Source organism: Chelonia mydas, chromosome 3 (genome assembly GCF_015237465.2).
Source record: "Chelonia mydas isolate rCheMyd1 chromosome 3, rCheMyd1.pri.v2, whole genome shotgun sequence".
Taxonomy (NCBI): domain Eukaryota; kingdom Metazoa; phylum Chordata; order Testudines; family Cheloniidae; genus Chelonia; species Chelonia mydas.
Window position 1 is genome coordinate 7,089,528 of NC_057851.1, and position 26,546 is coordinate 7,116,073.

Genomic DNA, 26,546 nt, shown 5'->3' on the forward strand with positions numbered 1-26,546 from the left:
CCTGCAACCTTTGCTTGCATGGATGAATCCACTGAAGTCAACAAGACTACTGGGGTAAGTAAGGGCTGCAAGACTGGGCTCTGCATTAACCTTTACAGTGTTGCCAAATCTTGGAATTTTATCCGGAGTCTCATAATATTTGATTTTTTTTCCCCTTAAAGCCTCAGCAACTGTAGTCATGCGATTATAGGAGAATCTGAGTTTTCATTTTAAAATAAGCAAATTTCTTACCCTCATGGTTGTGGAGCAAAGCTTGCAAATGTGACATCCAAAAACCAGGAGTCAAATGAAAAACACTTTAATTTATTGGGTTTTTAAAAATCTCTTGCTTTTCAAAGCCTAAAAAATCATGATTTTTGAAGGCTTGAGGTCAGCGACACTGGAATTACACCGCTGCAAGTCACAGTGGGTCTACTGGAGCTGCCCTGTCTGGGGTGCACTATTGCCCTGTGCCCACACACAGCACTCACAGCAGGGCCAGCCACAGAGTTTGGGAAACACTGAGTTAATACATTTTCAGCTGTAAAGACTTGGCTAACTTTCAACTATTGCCTGAAAGCCTCTTAGGAACATCAGATGCCATACCTCTACCCACACTGTCCTTTACACCTTTTCCTTAGTAGTGAAGGGAAAGAATTAGAGAATATTAAAGGGCTTTTCACCTGCCAATCTGAACAGTGGGCTCAGTGGCATACACCGTTCCAGTGAATCCAGTATACTCTGTGATATAGGGCAATGCCATCATACAGTGATAGTTTGAGATCAGGATGACATCTACCGTAGACAGGTCTAGTAGCTCAGTCTGAAAACAGAAGGGAAAGACAAGTGACCTGTAATCTTTGCACACACAGTTTGGGAAACAAAGCAAAATTGTTTTTCAAGTATTTACACACTTTTCATTGTAACCTGATGAACATTTAACCATTAAAACAGGGGTACATAATGTCTGTGGGAACAGTTAAGATTTTTTATGAGTTAATATTTTTTAAAAACCTCTAAGTTACTCCCTTCTTTGGGTTGCTCAGGTCATCCAGTCTTTGATTTGTCTGTTTTAGACCACACAGACCCTTGAGTATGTATGAATGCAATAAATGAACATGTAACATTACTTCTCATTATATAATTAGCATGTGTCCATCAACACGAGTGAACATTTCACCCAATCACCATTGGACTATCCCACAGCCATCTCTTATGGGGTTTATTGCATCTTCCTCTCAAGCAGCTGGTTGGTATTGCCCACTGCTGGAAACAGCATAGTAGACTAGATGAACACCAGTCTATCTAGCAATGACAACCCTACATTCCTGCACTTCACACACTAAACATTGCATTATTTAACATCTTTATCAGTCACAATGTTTTCCATCACAGTATTCGAGTATGAGATTGTGACACTTCATCAGATACTAAGAAACAGAGGTAGAATCCAATTTGTTTTTATGTGACAGCCACAGTAATGGTTCAAAAGAGGCAAAGGAGAAAATTTAACACATGAAGGAATTTTAATTAGAGATATTTACTTGTAATGCTATAATACAAATGGTGTCAAGTCAGAAATTTACAAGACATTTGACCTCTAACTCAGATATTATAAAGCAGCTAATGGGATTCAAAAGTTATCAAGTACAGATTATCCCATTACAAGGCTCGGTCCATCGATCTGAATAAAATGGCAGAAAAGTAGGTCACTCAACTTTCCAGAAGCCTGACCCTAGTGTTCTAGTGACACATTTCTGATCTCATATCTCTAGCTCTCACGCTTTCAGCCCATGATCATGAGTGAAGTTGCAGGTGTCTCTTCAAAGTGCAACTCAATGAGGCAAAGAACGGGCAGAGGGAATAAAAGCAGGAAGAACCATCTCAGGATACAGAACACACATGATCCATTTATCTTTCTAACCTTGCTGGACCGAATCATAAAAATGTAGGGTTAGAAGGGAGCTAAAGAAGTCATCAATCCCACCCCCCCTGTGCTGAGGCAGGGCCATGTAAACCTAGAACATCCCTGACAAGTGTTTATCCAACCTGTATTTAAAAATCTCCACAACCTCTCTTGGAAGGTTAAGCTATTCCAGAGCTTAACTACCATTAGAGTTAGAAAGTTTTCCCCTAATATTTAACCTAAATCTCCCTTGCTGCAGATTAAGCCCATTACTTCTTGTCCTACCTTCATGGACATGGAGAACAATTGATAACAGTCTCCTTTATAACAGCCCTTAATATAACTGAAGGTTTATCAGGTCCCACCTTAGGTCATCTTCGCTCAAGACTAAACATGCCTAGTTTTTTTTAAACCTTTCCGCATAGGTCAGGTTTTTCAAACTGTTTACCATTTTTGTTGCTTTCCTCTGGACTCTTCAATTTGTCCACATCTTTCCCAAAAGGTGGCACCTAGAACTGGATACAACACTCCAGCTGAGGCCTCACCAGTGCCAATTAAGTACCACTATGCCTGACTAAGGCTTCTACTGCAGCATCTAGGACCTGCTTCTTCCATGAATCTAATCCTCCACTGATTTTGTGCTTTTCTCAAACCCTGTCTTGTGCGGGGGAGCCCAAGCTAATAGCAGTTTAGATCATACAAAACTGAATGTGAGGTGAACTTCAGCGCTGCACTTGGATCCAACCTGGAGACTCATCAGAAAGGATGAGGAAGATGGGGAACCTAAAGGACCAACTGTAGAGCCCCAGTGCTTCAGCTGCTCATCACATTGGGAATGTTCTGTATATAAATCAAAGGGGTGCAACAAACAAAACAAATGCAAAGGGGGAGAAAGCATGCACTATGGGGCTCCTGCTAAAAAGCACCTAAGTTGTTTTTTAAATGTGGGAGAGACTCAGAAAGTTGCCCAAGGGGAGTGAGTGTTGTACCCTATGGCCCACAATAGTAAAAGCCTGCTCTCCTGCCAAGCCGTTAGTGCGTGATCGTTAAAAGCTAGGAAGTGTCTGAGTGCAGAGATCCAGTCTAATAAAGAGGTCTCAAATATATACACACAGCATATACAAAATTAAAGGCTTTAAAATAGGGCTGTCAAATAATTAAAAAAATTAATCATGCTGTTATACAATAATAGAATACCATTTATTCAAATATTTTTGCATGTTTTCTACATTTTCAAATATTGATTTCAATTACAACACAGAATACAAAGTGCACAATGCTCACTTTATATTTATTTTTTATTACAATTATTTGCACTGTAAAAATGATAAAAGAAATAGTATTTTTCAATTCATCTAATACAAGTACTGTAGTGCAATCTCTTTGTCATGAAAGGTTTCAGAGTAGCAGCCGTGTTAGTCTGTATCCACAAACAGAACAGGAGTACTTGTGGCACTTTAGAGACTAACAAATTTATTAGAGCACAAGCTTTCATATACACACACACACACACACACAGATAAGTTGGAAGTTGCCATACAAACTGTGAGGGGCTAATTAGATAAGATGAGTTATTATCAGCAGAAGAAAACAATTTTTGTAGTGATAATCAAGATGGCCCATTTAGACAGTTGACAAAAGGGTGTGAGGATACGCCTGTTCTCACTTTCAGGTGACATTGTAATTAAGAAGCGGGCAGCATTATCTCCTGTCAATGTAAACAAACTTGTTTCTTTTAGCGATTGGCTGAACAAGAAGTAGTACTGAGTGGACTTGTAGGCTCTAAAGTTTCACATTGTTTTGTTTTGGAGAGCAGATATGTAACAAAAAACACCTACATTTGTAATTTGCTCTTTCATGATAAAGAAACTGCACTACAGTACTTGTATGAGGCAAATTGAAAAAGACTATTTCTTTTATCATTTTTACAGTGCAAATATTTGTAATAAAAATAATATAAAGTGAGCACTGTGCACTTTGTATTCTGTGTTGTAATTGAAATTGATATATTTGAAAATGTAGAAAAAAACATTCAAAAATATTTAGTCAATTTAAATAGGTATTCTATTGTTTAACAGTGTGATTAATCGCGATTCATTTTTTTAATCGCAATTCATTTTTTTTGAGTTAATCGCGTCAGTTAACTGAGATTAATCGACAGCCCTACGTTAAAAATCAACTGGCCCAGATGAAAGTCAATGAATTATTTAATATGTAGCCAGACAAGAATGTAGGGTGCTGTCACAGGGAGACTGGCCCGTTTAAGGGGGAATGGGTCTAGTTCACCTCTGAATAGTTAGTTGCCTCCCAACAGGGCCTGATAGAGAACAGATGCCCTCTATAAAGACACAGGCCCCAGATGAGAAAAGGAGAAGCAGGAATCTGGTGAGTTGCTCAGAGACAGCTGGATGAGATCTGAGAGAGGAGTAGGTGTGAACTGCTGGGGCAGAAAGAGAACAAATGAGAGCTGTTACCAGAATGCTGAGGATGAGCACAAATGGAGAGAACTGGCCAGCACTGAGAAACTTGCCAGGCAGAAGGCTTGTGCAGAGACCCCCTAGGTCAGAGGTTCTGAAACTGTGGTCCGCGAGCTCCATTCAGATGGTCTGCGGATAGTTCCTTCTAAGGTGCATGCCTGGGCTGCCGCACATGAGAGAATGAAGTGCCACCCACCTAACTAGTGGAACTGCACAGGTGTGGCTCCACTAATTAGGTGCCTGGACCCTGGAGAAGATGCACATGTAAGGTAAGGTGGTGGCCTTGGGGGGGAATAGGGAGTAGGAGGGAGGGAGCAGTGGGGTGAGGTGAGGGAAATAGGAGGGGGGGGGCAGTGGGGTGAGAAGAGGGGGTAGGGGGAATTTGGGACGTGCAGGGCTGCAGCAGACAGAGAAAGAGGCGATTTTCTCCAGCTCCATGGCTGTGGCTGCCAGGGAGAGAACCCCCTCCTTCCCAGCCCCAGCTCGGGGGCTGCTGCAGCAGGGGAGAGAAGGAGAGACCCCCCCCATCCTTCCCAGCCCAGCTCAGGGGCTGCCGCAGTGGGGGAGAGCCTACTGATATTAAAATATGAGTTGTGTGCTTTTATTTGTAGAACAAAAAAACCTTTAATTATTATTAAGTTTTTTTACATAGCACTTTTATCCAAAGCGCTTTACAATAATTAGCTAATAGTACAAACAACATTTGGAAAGATCATTAAGTGGTCTGCCAAGACCCTCAGCAATTTTCAAGTGGTCCGTGAAAAAATAAATAAATGTGAGAACCCCTGCCTTAGGTAATGTGGGAAAACCAGCTGAATAAGAGCAGGCTGTGCCCAGAAACAAAAGGCTTGATCCTGGAGGGAGGTTCCAATGAGCAGGGGTAGGACTTACAGGCGAAGGGCCTGGGCAGCAAAACATTGCAGGGTGCCCTCTCACAGAAAACCTGAGTTGTGGGTTGCAGAAGAGTTGCAAGAAGTACAGAGAAATACCAGAGGTGGAGGACCTCAAACAGGGCAGCAGAGGAAATAAGGAACAGAGTGCATGTTGACTGTCAGGTGGAGAAGACCACCATGGTGTACGGATGGAGGACTGCTGCATTTTAACTTTTCATACTTTAGGGGTTTTGAGAGAATTTGCAGAAGTCTGAAACTGTACAGTATTAATAAATTATGCCCAGAAGCAGGGCTTGAACTGCCCTGAGGAACATCATTATTCTAGTTGTGTGTGGGTGAGATGGCTGTCAGTTTGATCTGTGGGGGAGATGAGCAATTTGATAGTCTCTGGGGAATGTAGGGGAAACAGAGACAGGACATGCCTGTATCACCGCCAGAGGGTGCCCTAACAGGGGCTGAGTCCTGTTACAGGTTCACATAATGCAATCATGGTTGGGCAAACCAACAAAGCAAGCATGCCGAGTTCTGAACAAGTGGCAGAGCAGCCTCTCAAAAAGGGTAGTCCTGTGGTCAGATTTGTCATTGTGGGACAAAATAAAGACACAGACTTCACAAGCAGAGTGAACACTTTTGTTCCACAGCCAACACAAGGCTGTCAGAAGTTGTAAGCAGAAGTGATACCTTAAACTGGCTGCCTCTGCAGAAGTCCCCTCAAAAGTGAGAGCGGGGAAGGAGAGAGAGCTTCCTCTTGTGATCTAACCACAAGCAAGACTTCTGCTTTAGTGGGACCAAGAATGTCATAGCATGATACATTCAGCTGGCAATATCACCCAAGCATTCTACCAAAGGGCAGAGTTTACAAGGCAAGAGATATATAGTTGTGTATCACCAGCATTACACCACTAAGGCTTCATACTTGTTGAGAACCTTGAGAGACAGTGGAGCATCTCAACAGAAGCTGCCTATAACATCCCTAAAATGGTGTCACTATCGTCTTCCCCTTATGACTAAGGAGCATCAGATACACTGGCAACTCACCAAAACTACAACTCCCTGTCAGTCACCAGACAGCTGCGGAGCTGGGTATATTCCAGTCCAGCAGCATCATCAGAAAAGCCAGCTGACCTAAACCTAAAATGAGCAGCTGATCATTTGTGACCTTGAGAAGTATGGTCTCAACTTCAAAGGAAGGCTGGAAACTAAGTCTACCTAGGACATTGGTGCCAAGGGCAGCTGGAGTTGAACAGCCACTGCCTTCTGCATCACCATCCATAAGAAGGTTTGTTTGGTATTTTTTTTTAAAATAAGGGACAGCCAAGCATCCTGGTTCTTGAAGTGGGGTCACGTTCCTGCATGTTTGGGGTAGCACGCAGCCTCCCCACACAAAGTTGATGACATGGCTTGTCAAAAACTGTACCAACCACCAACTTGCTTTTAGCAATTGAAGTGTCAGAAGCTGCAAAGGGTGCATTTCAGGGAATCAGCAGACTAGCGACATTGATGTCAAAAACCGGAAGATGACCCAAGCAAGTTGAAGTAGTCTGTTTGGAGACCAGGACTCTCACAGTCAAAAGGCCTGGAAAAGTCAGCCCAAAAGTAATCCTATCTTTATACTTCAGGAACACAGGAAACTTAAATCAAGTGAAGGAACTTCTAATGGAACAAGAGTGAGGCTTAACCAGACTGCAGGCTACACAAAAGAGTTCAGTTAAGCACGTCATGAAAGCCTCTGTGGTCAGAGGCAAGTAATTTCTCTCTGTTTCAGTAACAGTTTTGTATGTCTGAACATGTATCCACTGTCATATACAGGTCTGGAATATCCTATTGCCCTTTTTTATGATTTCAATGTAGCTTCTATAAGTGCCTCTGTATCCTATTGTCAGATGTTAATTCTCTCGAGTTATCTTGCACCAATCTCCTAAAATAGTGGGGGCCTGTTTCTATTCTTTCTGCAGTGTCACAAATATCTTAATATCTCAGAAGTTTAAAAAAAAAAGTCACAGGATACTTGAATGGAATACTATTTCTGCATTAAGGTTTCAATTAAACTCACCTCTGGCAAACAGAATTCAGGTACAGAATCTACAAACACATGGCCAGAACATTCCTTTAGTTCCTATAAGGAAAAGGATATTAATAGGCAAGAAGAGATGATACAAAAGCAGCTTTTAAAACACAAAGCTATACAAATAAAGACTTCCCTCTAACATGATGGATTTTACCTCTTCAAATCCATTGCAGGCTTTCCATTACAACAGCTAACTTCCAGCTTTTTATTACTATAATTGTTAATTTTCAGTTCTAACCACTCTCTTCTGGAAAGCGGTTTTGCTAGGGTTGCTTTCAGTGGGAGACAAGGCTGTTCAGTACTTCAGGGGATTGGGACATTAGTTTGAATGAGCAGATAGGACACTGTAACAAACACTAAAGAGGCTCAAGCATGTAAGGGGTTCATTGCTAATCACATGGCTGGGGTTATGAAAGGAGAAGTAAAGGTGGTGCAAAGGAAGCTATCATAGCAGGGGGTCCTCTTCCTTTTCAGCTAGCTGAAGCTGGAAATGCCTTGGGTGGGTATTTCCTAGCAGTACAAGTAGATTTGCTCTGGTTTTGAGTTTTGTCATTTGGAAATAAAGCAAGCCCCAAAGAACAGGATGTGAAGTGACTTCTTGTTGGGATTTGTTCTTCCTTGTGTGGCTGGAAAGGCTGCTTACCAGCTTACAGGCCCATTAAAACATTTTACAGATTTGGACCCCAGACCTGGTCCCAATTTAGTCAGTGAAAATTTGGCATTAATGGAAACAGGATCTGGCCTTTAGCTCATATGTTTGAAGCATTTTATCCAACACCTTTGCTTGATCTAAGCTTTGTGTTGCATTTCCTGTTAGATTTCATCCCCTTTGATCTCTACTGATCTATTTTTCCTGCTCTCCCCACCAGTTCAAGACAGCAACATCTGAAAGTTTAACCAAATGAAAAGTCACAAGCATCAAGGTTATGTGTGTGTAAGGTAAACAAAAGTGACCTCAAACTTGATCCTAGTAACATCCTGCAAGTTGCAAGTCACCCACAAACCACCTCCTCTTAAAACACCTCTGTTTATTGTCCCAAAACGAACGGTTTCAGCCAGCTTTGGAATGAGATTCAGTCTTCAGTTCTAATTCTTAATAGTTACGGTGCACTTGAAAACTAATAAAAAATGAGCAATTACATCTAATGGCAAAAGTCTCCTCACCTCATCTTGAGAGAGTTAAGAATGATTAAAACTAGATCAGGGTGAATTTCAATGTCTCTCCTGGACTTAAATAGGTTTTATAACTGCATCCAGAATAATGCTGCAAGAGGGTATATATGTCCACCTTACATGACAAAATACCCTCCTTTGACCCTCACTTCCATCTTTTCCAGCATCAGTAAGAGTATTTGTCATTCCAAGCAGTTACAGTGGTCAATGCAAGGGTAGGAGATGCTGCCTTTGAATTAATAAAATGTGACCCCCCTCTCATACTGCATTGGTTTGAAGAATCTTTTGAACAAATTCAATGCCAATGGAACGACAGCAAATCATACACTGTACAAGACACTGATGTCATATCAGGTCTGTGGGTTCTTTGGACAAGATACAGTATCTATGGTAAAGAAGAGATGCATGAGGAATTGGTTCTGATAGACATTCAGACAGGCATTTGTTCTGGACGGCAGTGTGGTCCAGGACACACAGTTAGAAATGAGGAGAAATGAGTCTACTCCCAGTTCTCCCGACTCATTGTGCACAAGTTACTTCTAGGGTATGTCTATACTACCCGCTGGATTGGCGGGCAGCGATCGATCCAGCGGGGGGGTCAATTTATCATGTCTAGTCTAGAAGCAATAAATCGACCCCCAAGCGGTCTCCCGTCAACTCCTGTACTCCACCACCGTGAGAGGCACAGACAGAGTCGACAGGGGAGCGTCAGCAGTTGACTCACCGCAGTGAAGACACCGTGGTGAGTAGGTCTAAGTATGTCGACTTCAGCTATGTTATTCACGTAGCTGAAGTTGCATAACTTAGATTGATCTCCCCCAACAGTGTAGACCAGGCCTCAGGCTCTTATTTACAGAGGTGCTGACAGGGCCAGCTCTAGGATTTTTGCCGCCCCAAGCAAAAAAATTTTTGGCCGCCCCCCCTCCTTTTTTTTCATGCCCTCCCACCCCCGGCTCCGACCCAACTCCGCCCCTTCCCAACCCCTTCCCCAAATCCCTGGCCCCGCCTCCTCCCCCGGGCATGCTGCACCCCCCCCCCATTGCTTCCTGCAGCTTCCCCCCGCAACCCCCCACCCTAGCTCACCTCCACTCCGCCTGCTCCCCTGAACACGCCGCGGCTCCGCTTCTCCCCACTCCCTCTCAGGCGAGGGAGAGGCAGCGTGTTCAGGGGAGCAGGCGGAGCGGAGGTGAGCGAGGGGTGGGGTGAGCGCAGGAAGTAACGGGAGGGGGGAAATAGAGGAACCGCTCCCCGCCCCAGCTCACCTCTGCTCCACCACCGCCGCCCCTGGGAGGGAGGGGGAAGAAGCGGAGCGGCGGCCGCGCGCTCAGGGGAGCAGGCGAAGGCGAGCTGGGGCACATTTCACCGGAATGCCGCCCCTAGAAACGTGCCGCCCCAAGCACCTGCTTGTTTTGCTGGTGCCCAGAGCCGGCCCCGGGGGCTGAGCATCCACAGCTCCCATTGACTTCAAACAGAAGAAAATCAGGCCCATCAATCTTTTTGCACCTCTGCAATTCTACGTGCCTACTATTAAGGTTCTGATTTAAGGTATGCAGGAAGTCAGAAAAAGGAACAATTAAAAGTGTTGCCCATATGTATTTGAGCTGCATCTGCCTGTTTTACAAACATTAAACAAGCTTATGCCTGTTTCAGCTGTGGGAGAGTAAGCTGGATTCTGTGATGCCTCAGATCAACAGATCTGAGTTCTGATTGTGAAATTTTTGCACTGGGTAAGGATGCAAGAGGCAAAGAGATCACGTTTCTCAAGTGGAGTCAGGGTAAATTAGGTAAATTCCAGGCCTTGGAATTAGGAGTTCAGGAGTGAAATCCTGCCCCACTTTAGTTTAATGGCAAACTCCCATGGACTTCAACACAGCCACGATTTCACCCCTTGATTCTAGTCTTTACCCTGCCACAGACTTCCAATGTGACCATGGGCAAATCATTTAGCTTCTCTAGTTCCCTGTCTAAAAACAGGGTTAATAATACTCATCTACATCACAAGTGGGTTACGAGGCTTAATTCATTAGTGTTAGTAAAGAGCTTTGACGTTCTCTGATAGCAGGCACAACAGAATGACAAGGTCTGAAATATGAAACCCCACAAAATAAGAGAAAATTAAAAACTGTCACACACACTACTTCTGCACTTTACAATGACCCTTAAAAACCGTTCTAAAGACTGAAACCACAGAGCCACTGTTTAGATATTGCAACAAAATGTTTTGCTAATGACATGCACATAAATATATGCAAGGAAGCAGCACAGAAATATCGTTACAGTTGTACAGCTCCAGCCACATCAGGTGACTTCTTGCCCGGCAAGGAAATTCAAAAGCTCCGTAAGTTACCTTGTCTAGGAAAGTGTTTCCATCTTTTAAAACCCAGCCAGGGAGTTTGGACAGCCTGGGACTGCAGGGGAAAAAAAAAAAACTTGCTAAGTATTAAGTCATCATTAATAATGGTATAATTCACTTCATTTTTTTTGTTAAGCACTTACCTCACACTTGGTACTGTACAGGAAATAGACAAACCCTTACTTAAGGAACTAACAAGTTCAATAAAATAGATAAATGCAATGAAATCGTGTAAGTATTCACAGGAATTACTTTAAAAAAATATCCTAATTATGGCACACATTGTGGCTGGGAGGAGGGAGGGGAGAGTGCCAAAGGATCTTTATATCCACAAAGAAATTAAACCTGGTTTTAGGGCTCACCCACAGATCCACACAAAATACATATGTATAGCAACACATTTCCCTGTGTCGGAAGCAAGAAGGTGCGAGTCAATCCTGCCGATATTTGAACCCATGCTTCAGATTGGAAACTCAGATACTACTAAGCTACACTTGTGGGTGTGATTTTATCTTTAAGACTGATAAACAATCCTCGAGGATGACATCCCAACAAAGTGTTTGCAGGAAGCATTAGAGCAGCACTTGTTGTGCTACTATAGCTAAGAGACTATCGAAACCTCCAGTGTAACATCTTCAGAGGGCCTGTAACTGAGCTGCAAACTTTTGTCTACCCAGATTTAAGGTTTTCACACAAACTCAGAAACACAGGGAAGGTTATTCAGCTCTCCTGTGACTGGGCATTGCAGCAACAGGGTACTGGGGCTGTCTTAACTTCAGATTCTGGGAGAGATCCTGAGAGATGAGCAGCTCCTGCAAATTCCATTGACTGCAGAGAGATCTGCAAGGGCTCAATACCTCAAAAGAGGAAGTGATTCAATGTCTCAGAGGGAGAAAGGAGTTCCAAGCTTACAGAGCTGCCATATGAGGAGAGATTAATATGACTGGGACTTTTCAGCTTGGAAAAAAGACGACTAAGGGGGGAGATGATAGAGGTCTATAAAATCATGACTGGTGTGGAGAAAGTAAATAAGGAATTGTTATTTCCCACTTCTTATAACACAAGAATTAGGGGTCATCACATGAAATTAACAGGCAGCAGGTTTAAAAACAAACAAAAGGAAGTATTTTTTTCACACAATGTACAGTCAACCTGTGGAACTCCTTGCCAGAGGATTTTATGAAGGCCAAGACTATAACAAGGCTCAAAAAAGAACTAGATAAATTCATGGAGGATAGGTCCAGGATGGGCAAGAATGATGTCCCTAGCCTCTGTTTGCCAGAAGCTGGGAATGGGCGACAGGGGATGAATCACTTGATGATTACCTGTTCTGTTCATTCCCTCTGAAGTACCTGGCACTGGCCACTGTTGGAAGACAGGATACTGGGGTAGATGGACCTTTGGTCTAATCCAGTATGGCCGTTCTTATGCAGAGAAGCACAAGCAAAAGTGCAATCGACCCCAGCACCACTATGGAACATCACAGGGAACGGGACACAGAGGAGATTAAGACGGGAGGAATGAAGACTGGGGATAAGATAAGATCAGAGCTGTGGCATGAGAGGGTGATGACAGGTGAAGTCAATCCCATTTTGAAAACTGGGAGGGCAAAGTTGAATTAGTTTGGAAATGTACAAGAAGCCAGTGAGTGCGCTGAGGTGAAATGAGTCCGTTTCCTGGAATAACATAGCAATCTGGAGATGCAGGGATTCAAAGAAGCTCACTTTGAGAAGGTGAGATGGGGTTAAAAAAACTAAGGGAAAGGCAGGAATGAAGCAAGAACAAGTGTACGTGATATGCTATAGGTAAAAAAATTTAAACAAGCAAGAGAAGAGACGGAGAGTCTAGAGTCAAAGAAGATACCAAGACATTTGGCTTTTGTAACAAAATTAAAAGCTGGGTCTTGGGTTTAAGTGGTAGTGTATTTAGAGACATGGGGCAAAGAGGACTCTTCCTTCGAAGCCAAAAAGTAGTACATTCCCTCCTACACCACTCTTGATATTGTGATGGAGTGACTGATTAATCCAAACTAGTTAGAACTGTCACATAAATAAAGTGAGCAAGCGTGTCACGCTGCTAGAAAGGAAAGGTTAAGTGCTTTCTGTGTGTTCATTTTTATCTCTTTGCATTTGACTTTGTTGTAAGAGAGAGAACTTCAGTTGATACACCTGTTTCCAGTGTATAGATGGCACAAAAGAACATTCTTTGGCCAATTCATCAAACGCATGCTTTGTGCATGAATCGTGGTGTATCAGGCTGCCGAGAGCAGGGAAGGCTTTTGCAGGACCAGATGGAGTCTAAATAGCTTTGTGATAGAACAGAAAAGTGTGAAGAAACAAGGCGAAACAAGACAGGGCTTCCCTCATTGGAAGTCTAAAGCAAAGGTATGAGGCATGCCTCATTTTAGCAGAGTCCAAGGCAAAGAGGAAAGATGGTCCAGTCATTGGGGCACAAACCTAGAACTTGGGAAATCTGGGTTCAAGTTCACTTCTATTTTTAGCAAGCTAGCTAGAGTACAGCTAACAAGGGTACAGCTACATGAGCTGCCATTTGCTCCCCCCACCCCCCGACTTCAACATAGCTGTACCTTTTGTACCTCAGTTCCCCATCCTCATTTTACAGGTAATAACCCTGCCCTACCTCACAGGGATGTTGTGATGATAAATATATTAAAAACTGGGAGGTGCTCAGATACTATGGTAACTAGGATTCTATAAATACCATAGATAGAACAGGACTCCTCAGATCCAGCCCCTCTCAAAAGCCTGACTTTCACGGCCACAACTCATCCCTTTCACAGAGTGCTGAGGAGATTAGTTATCTCCCCAAAGCTGGCCAAGCCCTGCAAAGGTACATGCTTGGTACATTTCTTGCTGCAAGGGCTTTTCAATCACCTTACAGACAAGACTGTCTCTGGATCCGATTAGTTGGTTCTGTTGGGTCAGAAGAGGGTCAAATCTGACATCTTTCTTTCTGAAATTGAGTCAGTTTTGTTCAGAAGTTCTGGAGATTCTTGGGGAATTTGGGGCTATGGCCTGCAATGTAGTCACTCATGACAGGTTAAATCAAACAAGGAGGCACTGGATCTGCTATTGGATTGCCACAAGGAGCACTGATGCCAGCACTCCTAAAGCAACTGTTAGGCCTTTGCGGAAGAAGTTACTTCTTGGCACAGATAATGTTGTCAATTACTGCTCTAAGTTTTCTGTTTTGGGGAAGTTTTTGGAAAGCAGCTGTGGACCTGGAGTCCTCAGATTTCATGGATCCTTTTTTAAAAAAAAAAAATCTAATTGTGGCCCTCTGCATGGTATGTCGATAGCTCTCATCTCATTTTGGTGCTGGACAAAGATCAGGTATCCAGGCTGATTCTTTTAGTTCATATCAATTGCCTTCAATAAAGCAGAGCTTGAGCTGCAGGCCCTGGCAGAATGATGCTTATGTGGGTCTATTTTCCCCCTCCAGGAAGGCACATTGGGCAATTGTTCTACTCCATTTAATCAATAAGACTGCTCTCACACCCGCATGATCACCTCCAGTCCAGCACCCGGACCCCGCAGTGCATTAGACCAGAGTCAAAACTACAGCATCCACCTGCCACAGCAACTAAGGTTGTGGGCCAAGGCATTTGAAAGGGCCTATATAATTTTAATTAAAACTCTTATTAGCCTCTAGTCACCGTAGAATTAAACATATCCCTTTCCTCCCCACCTGCCATTTTGGCAACTTCTTCAACCTTACGTAAGAAGTAAGCCACCACAGCAAAGGGCCTATACCACTTATACCACGAGGAAGCATGGTCTAGTCAGTGGGTAGAGCACAGAAGTGGGAGTCTGGAGAGCTAAATTATGTTTTCGGCTCCACTGATCACTCGCTGTGGGATTCTGGACAAGTCACATTACCTCATCGTTAATCCATTTCTATCCCCACCTGTTAAAAAATTAGGATAATAATGCTTATGCTTTCAGATCTACAGGTGAAAAGCAATCAGTGTTATTTTTATTTGCATTAGTTCAGACTCTGAAGAAGAGCTGGAGAAGAAGGTGGTTAAACAGCGTTTGCTGGGATTCCATGCACTCCAGATCAGTTACCCATTTATCTCATCTTGCATGAAGAAGCCAGAAAGATGACAGATATGCGACCTCACTTGCACTCAGCAGCTGCAGCAATACTTTACTGAAGCTCAGAATAAATTATCTGGAAAAGCCAATCAATAAATTGATAAAATGTCTTCTGTCTACTGAGCCAAGGGACATTATTTTGATAAAGGGAACTTTTAAGTGAGCAGGTCTATATATGATATCAGACGATACTGCTCATTTGTACCCTCTCTCGCTTCAGGTGCCATTTTAAGAAAAGCACTCCAAGTGCAGCCTGGGAAGAGCTGGGCTAGAGTGCTTTCAGGCTGCAAACTGACCATACCTCTGAACCAGTGGCAGCGGGAGGAAATTGAGGGTAGAGGTCATATCCAGTCCACAGTCTAACATGATGGTGGTAGATTTGAACTTGAGCACATTGCATGGCAAGGTTGGATGCCCCGACAAGCAGTACTGAAAGAAGAAAACTAGAATTAATGAAGAATCAACTATAACAAAGCACAAGCTGAAAAGGTCAAAAAATTGTCATTTATTATTTTTTAAAAAATGGCAGCAGCCTAAGCTTCTTGGCAAACAACCCTGCAAGGGAAAAGTTGTACAAATGCAGCCTGCATAAGCCGCAGCTCTGAGTGTGCCACCTGCTTCTGAACAAAGACACCAGCACAAGTTACATTTATATAACCTCCTCGATCATGAAGAGCCCTAAATGCTTTGCAAACTTAACAAGCTAAGATATAAATTACATATCAGAGAGGTGACTTCAGTCTCAACTGAGAAGCAGGCACCTCTGGTTCGGAAAGTGGCAAATATTTGAAAATGCATAGCAACACTGTGGAACAGTATAAGCCATGAAGTGAAGAATATTGCATATGATTGAAACCGGAGGGGTAATATAATTGCTCAAACTAGAATGCGGCCAGGACATGTGGGCCTCTGCTCTCCTACTTGGGATCTGTAATGACCTCAAGTGGTCAAGATTTTGTTTTTACATCTCAAAGACATCGCTTCTGGTAGCTTAGCCTCTCTTGCTGCACAATTTAAATACTAAGTATGACCATAGTCACTTTATATATTCAAAGCTCTTCACAGACATTTAAAACACTAAATTGATTAAAAACTGATTTTAAAAGCCACGTTTATTTTGTGATCATTTATTTCATTTTACTCTCTTTAGTGAATAAGGTAGATTAGTCAATTTTACTTTCTAGCACCGATCCCACACATTAGCACAGGCCCACAATGTTTGGGTTAAAACTCCTGAGGAGAATGTTTACATCCACCCCTAAAGAAGCTGTTTTTAATTAAATTTGAAAAATCAGGGAGACATTTTCCTTATTAGATTTGTAATTGCTCAAGTTTTAATTTTAAATTGCAAAACCTAAGTTATTCAACAGCATCTCTTTAAATTCTGCTTTCTGTCAGCACAGCTTTAAGAGAAGTCCTTGCGGTTTTGGGGCTTATCGTGAATATATGGGAATAATGTCCATTAAGTCAATAGAGCTCCTCCCAGGTGTAAAATTAAGCACTCACATAAGTCTTTGTATGACTGAAATCGTATGTAACTGCTGCCACAGATCCAGCAAGTGGGAGGAGATGTGGGAAAACAGACAATTTTCTGTAGACCCTAATTAAACAAAGGTATTAAAAATTCAGCAATTAAGTATTTTTAAATGGGTACACTACAACCTTCAGTGTTCAAAACTCCCTTGGTATCAGAACAGGGTTATGTCCCTGAAGTGCTCAACACAGGGTAGATAAAAATCAATGCTTTAAAAAAAAAAACTGATTTTTTTTTTATTTAAAAAGGATTTTTTTGATAAAATGCTTTTTGAGGAAAAAGCCTAAAGATAGTTATAATTAAGATACATTATAGCTCAAAGATATCTCATCATGGAATAGGGATTATAAATTCTAATTCTATATTATGAGACAATATATTCATGTAATGTTTAAGAGAAGTTTTGTAAATGAGTCCCAATAGTTCATGGATTAGGGACCCAATTTTACGGGGTTCCACAGGCTTCTGTATAGATTATTTAGGTTAATCTTTCGATCTACCCAATATCAGTGCTCAGTCTAGAAGATACCATCAGAGAAGCTTAGTTTTGCAGTTCTCAAACTGTGGATTTGTGTCTCCAGAGGTAACATGCTTCTTAACAGCAAAAATGTTTTAAAATAAATAAATATATATATAGAGAGAGGTGAGAAATAACAGACCTCAACTCTATTGTCCCGCTGCAAATTTGTGTACAGAGAATAAATCCCTTACCTCTCTCTCTAAAAGTGCAAAGTTTCAAAAAGTTCAAAGAATAGAAGATTGTTGGGGACAGAACAGATCTGGATAAAGAGAAGAAGTCTGGAGATAAATGTGAGAAGCGAGGGACATATGCTTGTTTTGTTAAAATATTATATGTTTGCTGTTGAAGAAAAAAATCCAGAATACTTAACGTTGTTGTTTTAGTTAAATAAAACAGTTTAAATATCTGTCTGGTGATGTTCTCCTCTTAATACAGCATGGCAAGAAAATCCTCCAAATATTAATGATTAACCTATTGAATTGGAGATAGTTCACCTCCCAATGACTTCATAAATATCTGCTTCAATTACCTTTGGTAAATGAAATAACCAAACAAACATTCATTTTCTGATATAGCTGTAAAACTAATCTGAAAAGTTTTCAAAATAAATCACTGTTTAAAAATGTATAGTGTGTACCTTCTAAAATGAAACCTACATCTATCTCGGAGTTGTTAAGAATATGTACTAAGGTTATAACAACCAACAAGAATGCACTCTTATGTAGAAAACCATGATTAAATCGAGTCTTCCTGACTAGTGATTTAAATCAATTTGATTTAAATCAAATCCACCCTGGCTCAACACCAACACAAAAACCAAACTTGGTTTTTGCAATGTACAGACAATGTACGAAGCAGGGAAGCTAGCTCAGGTCACAGCAGAGATGAGATGCTACAGCTTACACATCCTGGGTGTCAGCGAGAGCAGATGGACGGGATCAGGAAGATTAACAACAGCCTTGGGAGAAACTCTGCTGTTTTCTGGACGGGATGATGGACAACACCATGAGGGTCTTGCCACCCTTTTGAAGAAGGGAGTAGAGCATTCCCTGCTTGAATGGAAATCTATCAGCGGCAGACTTATGAGAGCCAGACTGAAAGGGAAACATACTAATATCACCCGTGTTCAGTGTTATGCTCTGACAAATGACAGCGAAGTAGTAGTAAAGGACAAATTCTACCTTACACTACGGGCGGAGTTAGAGAGAGTACCACGCCACGACCTAATTATTGTCATGGGAGACCTGAATGCCAAGGTCGGTAAGGACAACACAAACGACAGACAATGGGAAGACATGGCTGTGGCACTATGAACGGAGAAAGGCTTGTTGATTTCTGTAATATCAATGACCTACTCATCGGCAGAACCCTATCTGAACATCGTGAAATTCGCAAGTTGACATGGTGTTCTCCAAATGGCAGAGATAAGAACCAGATTGATCATATCATGATCAATGGCAAATGGCGACGCTCACTGACAGATGTGAAAGTGAGAAGGGGTGCCCATGTTGGCAGTGACCACCACCTTGTGACAGACTCCATCAAGGTAAAACTGAGAAGTGTGGGTCCACCAAACAAGGGACATAGACATTATGATATTGACAAGCTAAAGTCCCTTGAAACACAGAAAGCCTTTGCTCTGCAGTTAAAGAACAGGTTTCAAGCACTTGCAGACCTTGATGGAGAGGAGGGGAATGCAGATGAGGAGATCAAACAAGAAGTGGGACAAAGTAACAGCAATTTATAAACAGAGCAGTGAAGCCTGTCTAGGCTACAGGCAGAGGAGAAGGAAGGAGTGAATTACACCCAGCACATGGAACGCCATAGAAACCAGACAAACCCCGAAGAAAAAAAGTTTTAGACACAAAATCCCAGAAGCTAAAGGACAAATACCATGAGCAGCACAACAAGGCACACCGGGAGGACAAACACCTTGTGAGAGCGGACAAACCGCATTATATTGATAATCTGGCTACACAAGAAGAGGATGCAGCTGCTTGTGGTGAACAAGGAACCGTCTACAAAATGATGTGGCTTATCAGTGGTAAATGGCAGACACCACCAAACACTCTAATCAGGAACAAACAAGGACACCTACTAACAACTGAAAAAGAACAAGAAATGCGCTGGACAGAGCATTTCAAAGAATTGCTGAACAGGGAGCCACCTAAAGAGGAAGCAAACATCCAGGCGGTAGAAGAAGATGTTGATATCAATACAGACACGCCAACTAAGGAAGAGATCACTGAAGCCATCAAATCCTTAAAAAATGGGAAAGCTCCTGGCAAGGATAACTTGAATGCAGAATTGTTCAAGGTAAATCCTAAATTAGCAGCATCTATCCTGGCCCCTCTGTATACATCAGTCTGGGAAAGGGAAAAAATGCCATATGAGTGGACTAATGGGGGTTATAGTGAAAATACCGAAGAAAGGAACTCTCAGTGATTGTAATAACTGGCATGGTATCACACTTTTATCTGTGCCAAGCAAAGTACACCTCTACCCCGATATAATGCTGTCCTCCGGAGCCAAAAAATGTTACCGTGTTATAGGTGAAACTGCGTTATATTGAACTTGCTTTGATCCACTGGAGCGCGCAGCCCCCCCAGCCCCAGAGTGCTGCTTTACCGCGTTATATCCAAATTCGTATTATACTGGGTCGTGTTATATCGGGGTAGAGGTGTACTGTGTAAGATCATAGTCCAGCGTATATCAGAGGCAGTTGATAGCGTTCTCAGAAAAGAGCAAGCTGGTTTTCGGAAAGGGCATGGATGCACAGACCACATCTTCATTCTACGAAACATAACAGAACAGTGCTTAGAATCGCAATGGCAACTCTACATATATTTCATAGACTTTGAGAAGGCTTTGGATAGCATTCACAAGACCAGACTATGGCGCATTCTGCGGGCATATGACATTCCTTTCCATATCATCAACGTGATCAAAAGCTTCTCTTTCAACTTTACATGCAGTGTTGATCACAGCAAGTTCAGTTTTGAAGTCAAAAGAGGAGTACGTCAGGAGTGTGTCATGTCTGCAATCCTCTTCAACATTGCCATCGACTGGGTAACGCAGTGTACAACAGAAGACGTGCCAAGAGGCATTAAATGGACACTCTTCTCGTCCCTTGAAGACCTGGACTTTGCAGATGTCGCTCTCCTATCACATACCCAACACCAAATACAAGAAAAAACAACTCGACTCAATGCATTCACAGCCAGCAAATTGGACTGAAAATCAATCGCAATAAAAGAGATGATATGACCTTTAATATTGTCTCAACATCACCAGTACGGATAGAGGATTATGTTCTCACCAATGTAGAAACATTCACATACTTGGGCAGTACCATCAGCCAGGATGGTGGAATAAGCCAGGACATCCGGAACAAAATCAATAAAGCCAGGAGCACCTTCAGGAGCTTAAATACAATCTGGAAATCATCAAAACACAACACCAAAACCAAACTCAAGATTTATCAGAGCTGCGTACTTTCAACACTATTTTATAGCGCAGAATGCTGGGGAATGAGAAAATATGACACATTCAAACTGTCTTCATTCCATACAACCTGCCTCAGAAAAATCCTCTGTATATTTTGGCCCAGAACAATCTCAAACCAAGATCTATTGACACAGTGCAGCCAAGAGGATCTGAGCACCATCATTGCCAGGAGGTGCTGGAAATGGATCGGTCACGTGCTTCGGATGGAAACTGATTCTATCACCAGAGTAGCAATAAGATGGACACCTGAAGACAAGCGAAAACGAGGCCGCCTCAAAACAACATGGCGAAGAGCTGTGGAAGCCGAGCTGAAAAACCTGGGGCACAGCTGGGGAACCATTGAAAGACCTGCCAGAAACAGACAGGAGTGGAGGAGCTTTGTCACTGCCCTAAACACCAGAGGCATAATAGGAACATGATGATGTCCCTGAAATCTCTTGGATCCATGGAAAACAACCCACCCCATTTTTTCCCTTTATGACTTATTCAATGTCCTGTATGACTTTCAAATAGTTTAAGTTGTACTGTATTGAAATTCAAACAAACAGTTATTATTGCTTAAAGCTCATTAAAACAGACCTGCAACGTATCCCAAATGTTGTGTTCTTTGGCCTGTCCAACTGGTGGGTCTAGTTTGCTATTTATCTTTTCTTCAGTTTTCTAAAAATACAACTACAGGCACCCCAAGTGCTCTCGGTGTCTGTTCCATTAATTAAAGGTCATAACACATGAACCAAAGTCTGTCCATAAATATATCAACCTCAGCCCATGATCTTTTCAACAACTTTAGAGAAGAAAGAAAGAGACAGGCTTTGAAAAGCAGCTGGAAAGTTAACACATCTGGACTCTGGCAGATCAAGGCAAGGAGCAAGTTCCAAATCCAAGGACTCCTCACAGAGGATGCTCCACTGTATTATTTATAGGGCCCTAACAAATTCACGGCCGTGAAAAAAGTGCCATGGACCGTGAAACCTGGTCTCCGCTGTGAAATCTGGTCTTGTGTGTATTTTTACCCTATACTATACATATTTCACAGGGGAGACCAGCAGTTCTCAAACTGGGGGTCCCGACCCAAAAGGGGTTTGTAAGGTTATTGTAAGGGGGTCTTGGTATTGCCACCCTTACTTCTGTGCTGCCTTTAGAGCCGGATGGCCGGAGAGTGACAGCTGCTGGCTAGGCGCCCAGCTCTGAAGGCAGCGCCCCTCCAGCAACAGCACAGGAATAAGGATGGCAATACTATGACCCGGCTACAATAACCTTGTGATCCCCCCTCCCCACAACCTGCTTTTGGGTCAGGAGCCCTACAGTTACAACAATGTGAAATTGCAGATTTAAATATCTGAAATCATTAAATGTACAATTTTTTAAATCCTATGGCTCTGAAATTGACCAAAGTGGACCATGAATTTGTTAGGTCCCTACTTATTTATGTTGAAGGATCGCGAGTAAGAGTGCCTCTGCTGACTTCACATGTGGCTGCTTGGCGTGGGAGAGAGGCAATCTCTCAGGTAACCAGGCCCCAAGCCATTCAGGGACTTGTAGGTTAAAACCCAGCGTTTTAAGTTCCACACAGAAACGAGGGCAGGTTGTGCAGCAGTGCTCTAATGTTATAGTTACATGCTCATTATGGGCAGTGTATGTGTAATATATGGTGGAGTTTGCTGTTGGATTTGCCTTTATAATGGTCAGCGGCAGCAAGAGCCTGAATGAAAGCACATTAAAATCAGTGGCCATCTTTCCATTGTCTTCACTAGGCTATGGAGCAGAAGTCCACTGCTTGGAACTGGTGCCTATTGTTTTTGGTCTTGTTCTTCCAAATTTAAAACAAATAAATGGAGGACCAGGATGAAATTGCCAAAAACCCTAGATTTCCCTTGTGACCCAAGACAAGGCTAGGACCTGCAGCTACCACCTTGGCCTCCAAATATTTTATACTCATTTCAGCCCATTTGCCCTCCCCCCAACAATGGAGTCTTTGTTTCTTAGCACAAAATTGTTCTTTCAGCTCAGTACATGGTAGCTCACTAAAGTAAGTTAGGTGAAAAGCACTATGCACATACAAACTAAGGATTTCAGTGCATTTTGCAAACACTTAGATTTCATATCCTTCCTATCATGCCCCACTCCTACAAACGCTTACGCATGTGCTTAAGTTTACATGAGTATTGGGATTACTCACATAAAGTTAAGCACATTGAATCACAGAAGTGTAGGGCTGCAAGAGCCTCGAGAAGAAGTCATCAAGTCCAGGCCTCTGCACAGAGGCAGTGCCAAGTAAATGCATATGTAACTGTTTGTAGGATCAGAACCTTAAGCTACCTACCTATTAACCGCATTTTACAGAGGGAAGTTAAGCCATAGGGAAGGTAAGTGATTTGCCCAAAATCACAAAACAAGCCAGAGATGGAGACAGAACTCAGGAGCTCCACCCCACAAGCTTGTGCTCTATTACTATACACACCTTCCCTATGGAAAAGCCTTCTTCAAAGTAAATCAAAGTATTTTCAGAGAGCTCCACTTTTAAGGACCGTATCGCTCCAAGTTAAAGAACTCAGAATTTGGGTTCGGACGTCCTGGAGGTGACTCAGCTTTTCCAACTTTCAGACAAGGAATTGCACTGTGTGAGGATTATCAGGGTGGGCCACTCGTTGTGACATGCAAAGAGAGGCCTTTGCCTGTGTGACACCCCTTCAGAAGCGTCCCCTACTCTACCATCAACATCAGCCCCTTCCTGCCCTCCACTGCAGCTATGCCAGCCTTTCACAGGGAGCCTCTAGTCACCTTCCGAAGCAGAGAGTCTGGACTCTCGGCTGCAGCTCTGCATGGCAGGGTGCTTTGCCTTCCCATGTGCTGCAGGACCTGGCTCAATGTTTGCATGCTCCCCCCAGAGACAGACGACAAAAAGCGTCCCCCAGCGCTGAGCCCAGCCCTGCCCTGCCCCTCGCAGGGCCTCAGTTTCCCCACCTACTGAGCGTCAGGGGCAGGGCTGAGGGTTAACCCCCTGACGCTCAGTAAACACTCTGAGGCCCCCAGAGGTAGCCAGGCCTGAACCACGGGGGAATCCTTCCCCCCAGCCCCACCGACAGACGCTGACTGTACAGACTCACCAGCTTCATGCTTTCCCCAGCCGGCGCTATTGACCGTAACCATCCTCCCGCTTCCTGCCCAGCCTCTGCCGCCCAGAGCATCATGGGACTTGTAGTCCCCTTCCCTCTCCCCGCTCCCCCTCCTTCTCCTGCCCAGAATGAAGTCATGCCCAGCCTCTTCTTCCCCCGGGGCATCCTGGGAGTTGTAGTCCCCTCCTAGCCTGAGCCCCGGTCTCCGTTGGCGTGCCTTTCCGGGGGGGCATGCTGGGAGTTGTAGTCCTCGGGCCTCGGCTCTCCCCTTCGCCCAGGGGAGGGGGGAACTACAAGTCCCAGGGTCTCACAGCGGCGGCAGGTGGGAGCTTGGATGTTGATATCAACATGGCGCTTGCCCGACAGACAAAGACAGTCAGGCTGGTGTGATTGAGCCAAAAAAAAAAAAAAAAAAAAAAAAAAAAAAAAAAGCAGGGGGGAGGGGGGAATTTCTCTTGGGGGAGTCGGGGCGGGGGCATCGGAAGCTGCGGGATTTTCACCCCCCACTGCTCTCCTCCCTCTGCACCCCCATTATTCTCCCCCTCACACTGGGACTGGGGATCCCCCCCCCCCCGGTGCTGTTAAATGGTGAGGTGGAGAAGTGACCAGATCCAGAGGTGAGTGTTACTGGGCGGGGGGATCGTGCTGCTTTCGGGGGGCGGGTCCCCTGAGCTTGTGCTGGGTCTGGCTGGGGGAGTTGAACCCTGGGGTAGGGGGAGCTTCCTGGAGCAGAGGTTGGGTGAGGTGGGTTCGGGGGTGGGGGAGTCCCCTTGCCCTGTGCTGGGCTTGGGGGTAGTGGAAGGGGAGGTCCCGTTAGCTTGTGCCGGATTTTGTTGAGAGAGTTTAATACAAGGGATCTGGGTGGCTCCTTGTATCCTTGAAGTGGGGGCAGGGAGGTGCCCCCTAGACAGGACTGTTTTTTTGCTGGGGGAATTTAACACTGTGGTTTTGTTAAGGGCAGGGGTGGGCTTCTTTCTTTTCTTGACATACAAGCTGCGAGTGACATTAATTTTTTTCGGGGGGGGGGCGGGGGAGAGTAGATGGGTGGTGAGGGGAAGGAATCCCCTTAGGCTGGGTTGGGTTTTGCTGAGGAGTTTGACGCTGGGATGAGGAGGGATGGTGGCTCCTTCTTTGCTTGAAGCACAAAACTGTGTGAGAGCAATGGTGTGTCTGAGGAGGGGGACTCGCACCAGGTTAGACTTGGTTCTGGTGGGTTTGGGGTGTCTGAGGTTTGTGTGGCCACTTGCACTGCCTGAAATAGGGGACAGGTAAAGAGGAGGAGGATGGGGACAGCTGCTGCTGCCAGTGGGCTGGGGTGTGTTGGGGTATTCTGCGGGCTGTTGTAGTTTTGCAGGGGAGTTGAACATAGGGCTGGTTAGAGGGGGATTAGAGAAGAAGGGAGGCGCCTTGTCCGGTGTTGGGATACTACGGTGATGGGCACGCTATTAAAACTTAGATTATGTTCTTGAGACACAAAATGTGTGTGGTATGAATTATGGGGAAAGAAGAGGAGGTGGTTGTTTCTCGCCAGGGAATTTTATACTGGCCTATGGGGAGGAGGATAGGGAAGATACCTTTGAAGCAAATAATGTGTCTGTGAAATCACTTGGGAGAGGGAGGGTCCTTGTCAAGAGGAGAGATTCTGTGTTGGTAGGTTGGTGTGGGTGGGTGTAGGGGGGATGGTACAGTGCTTTTATGGTTGTATGTCCAAGACGCTAGTGAGAGCTTGCTTCCAAAACAAATCTGCTTGATACAGAGGAGAGAGCATGCATGATGAGGAAGAGACAGGTGAGAACCCTAAAGGGATGTTGTAGCTGATGTGTTTAACACTGGAGGGCAGGGAGGAAACATAGGAAGGTGTCTCCTTGAATGTATGGGAGAAGAGCATGGGTGGGGTGTTCGTTTTGTTTTTACTTTTAAGAGGCTCAGATTTTGAGCTGGAGGGAGGGTGTTAAAATTGCTTTTATATTTGTACCTGGGACATTCCTTTGAATGCCCGTGTGTGGCCCCAAAACTGCCTAAAAAAGAGTGAGGCTGGAAAAGGCGGCAGGGAATTCCGCTAGGCTGGTACATTTTGTGTTAGTTTTTGCTTTGCTGTGGAGTTCAAAGAAAACCATCCTGCCCATTTTTTTTAGGTGTAAATATACATACAGCAAGATGGCCTGAGTTGGGCTCTTGCTTCTCAGTTTTGGGTGGTGGGAAGGGGTGGTTAAAAGTGCCTCTAAATGTATCTGCAGGGTACTTTCTTTGGAAACAATTTTTTCATTAGCTCTGAAAAATCTTTTGATCGTATGTCTTATTTCCCCCACCCCCTTCAAATAGGGGAAGGAAAGGATGCCTTTTGGGGTGGGAGGGAAAGAGGAAGTATGATGAGCGTTGCCACTTCTTTGTATGTGAAGTCCTATGTACTCGGTTTATTCTGGAGTTCAAGTGACACTGGCAGCACAGAGGCAGGTGGCTTCAAGTGCTAAATGCATATGGACTGAAAATGGTGGGTTTTAAATGTAATGGGCCAGGACACTGATTTGGGAACAGCAAGTCTGCTAGGTACTGGCTATGTGCCCCTGACTCAAAAACCAGAGGGGATAGATAGAGGAGACTGAACTGATGAAGGGAATGCAATTTGGATAAATGATGCTACACAAAAAGTTGTGTTGTATAAACGGCTTGTGCTAGGCAGTCAACTCAGCTTGCAAAACCCTGGAGCGCCTGTCTGGGTACTATGATATCACTAGCTCATTTCTGCACGGCTCATCAGGTGCAGGAGCCTCTCTCTGCTTCCTTCCTGGGATGGTGCAGCTGGTATCTGATTTCCTCCATAGATGGGAGAGGAGGAGTCCTGTGCAGTTTTTTTCCCCCTCTGAGATGATTGCATTTTCTTTGGCCTCACTGTTCCCTGCCT

General features: G+C 43.9%; 2 protein-coding genes across 22 annotated transcripts in view; one reads left to right on the plus strand and one right to left on the minus strand.

The window, feature by feature from the left end:
• The window catches only part of INTS9 (integrator complex subunit 9), an 80,751-nt gene extending 56,946 nt beyond the window's left edge, over positions 1-23,805 (minus strand). The window contains exons 1-5 of one of the 6 annotated variants that reach the window (XM_007063249.4): positions 23,636-23,805; positions 15,269-15,396; positions 10,844-10,904; positions 7,309-7,371; positions 663-802 (exon numbers count right to left, since the gene is read on the minus strand). In XM_007063249.4, the coding sequence (XP_007063311.3) occupies positions 663-802; positions 7,309-7,371; positions 10,844-10,904; positions 15,269-15,396; positions 23,636-23,782 (539 nt within the window). In that variant the 5' untranslated portion in view covers positions 23,783-23,805. Of the gene's footprint in view, positions 1-662; positions 803-7,308; positions 7,372-10,843; positions 10,905-15,268; positions 15,397-16,473; positions 16,563-22,989; positions 23,010-23,309 lie in introns of those variants that run through there. The other 5 variants (XM_043542081.1, XM_043542083.1, XM_043542084.1 and 2 more) reach the window with 5 other exon arrangements.
• A 133-nt stretch (positions 23,806-23,938) lies between these two features.
• Positions 23,939-26,546, plus strand: part of HMBOX1 (homeobox containing 1) — a 159,619-nt gene continuing 157,011 nt past the window's right edge. For 7 of the 16 annotated variants that reach the window (XR_006289295.1, XM_027825688.3, XM_043542089.1 and 4 more), the window contains exon 1: positions 23,971-24,261. The gene's annotated coding sequence lies outside the window, so the exon portion shown is untranslated. Of the gene's footprint in view, positions 24,262-26,546 lie in introns of all 16 variants that reach the window. The other 9 variants (XR_006289292.1, XM_043542090.1, XM_027825686.3 and 6 more) reach the window with 5 other exon arrangements.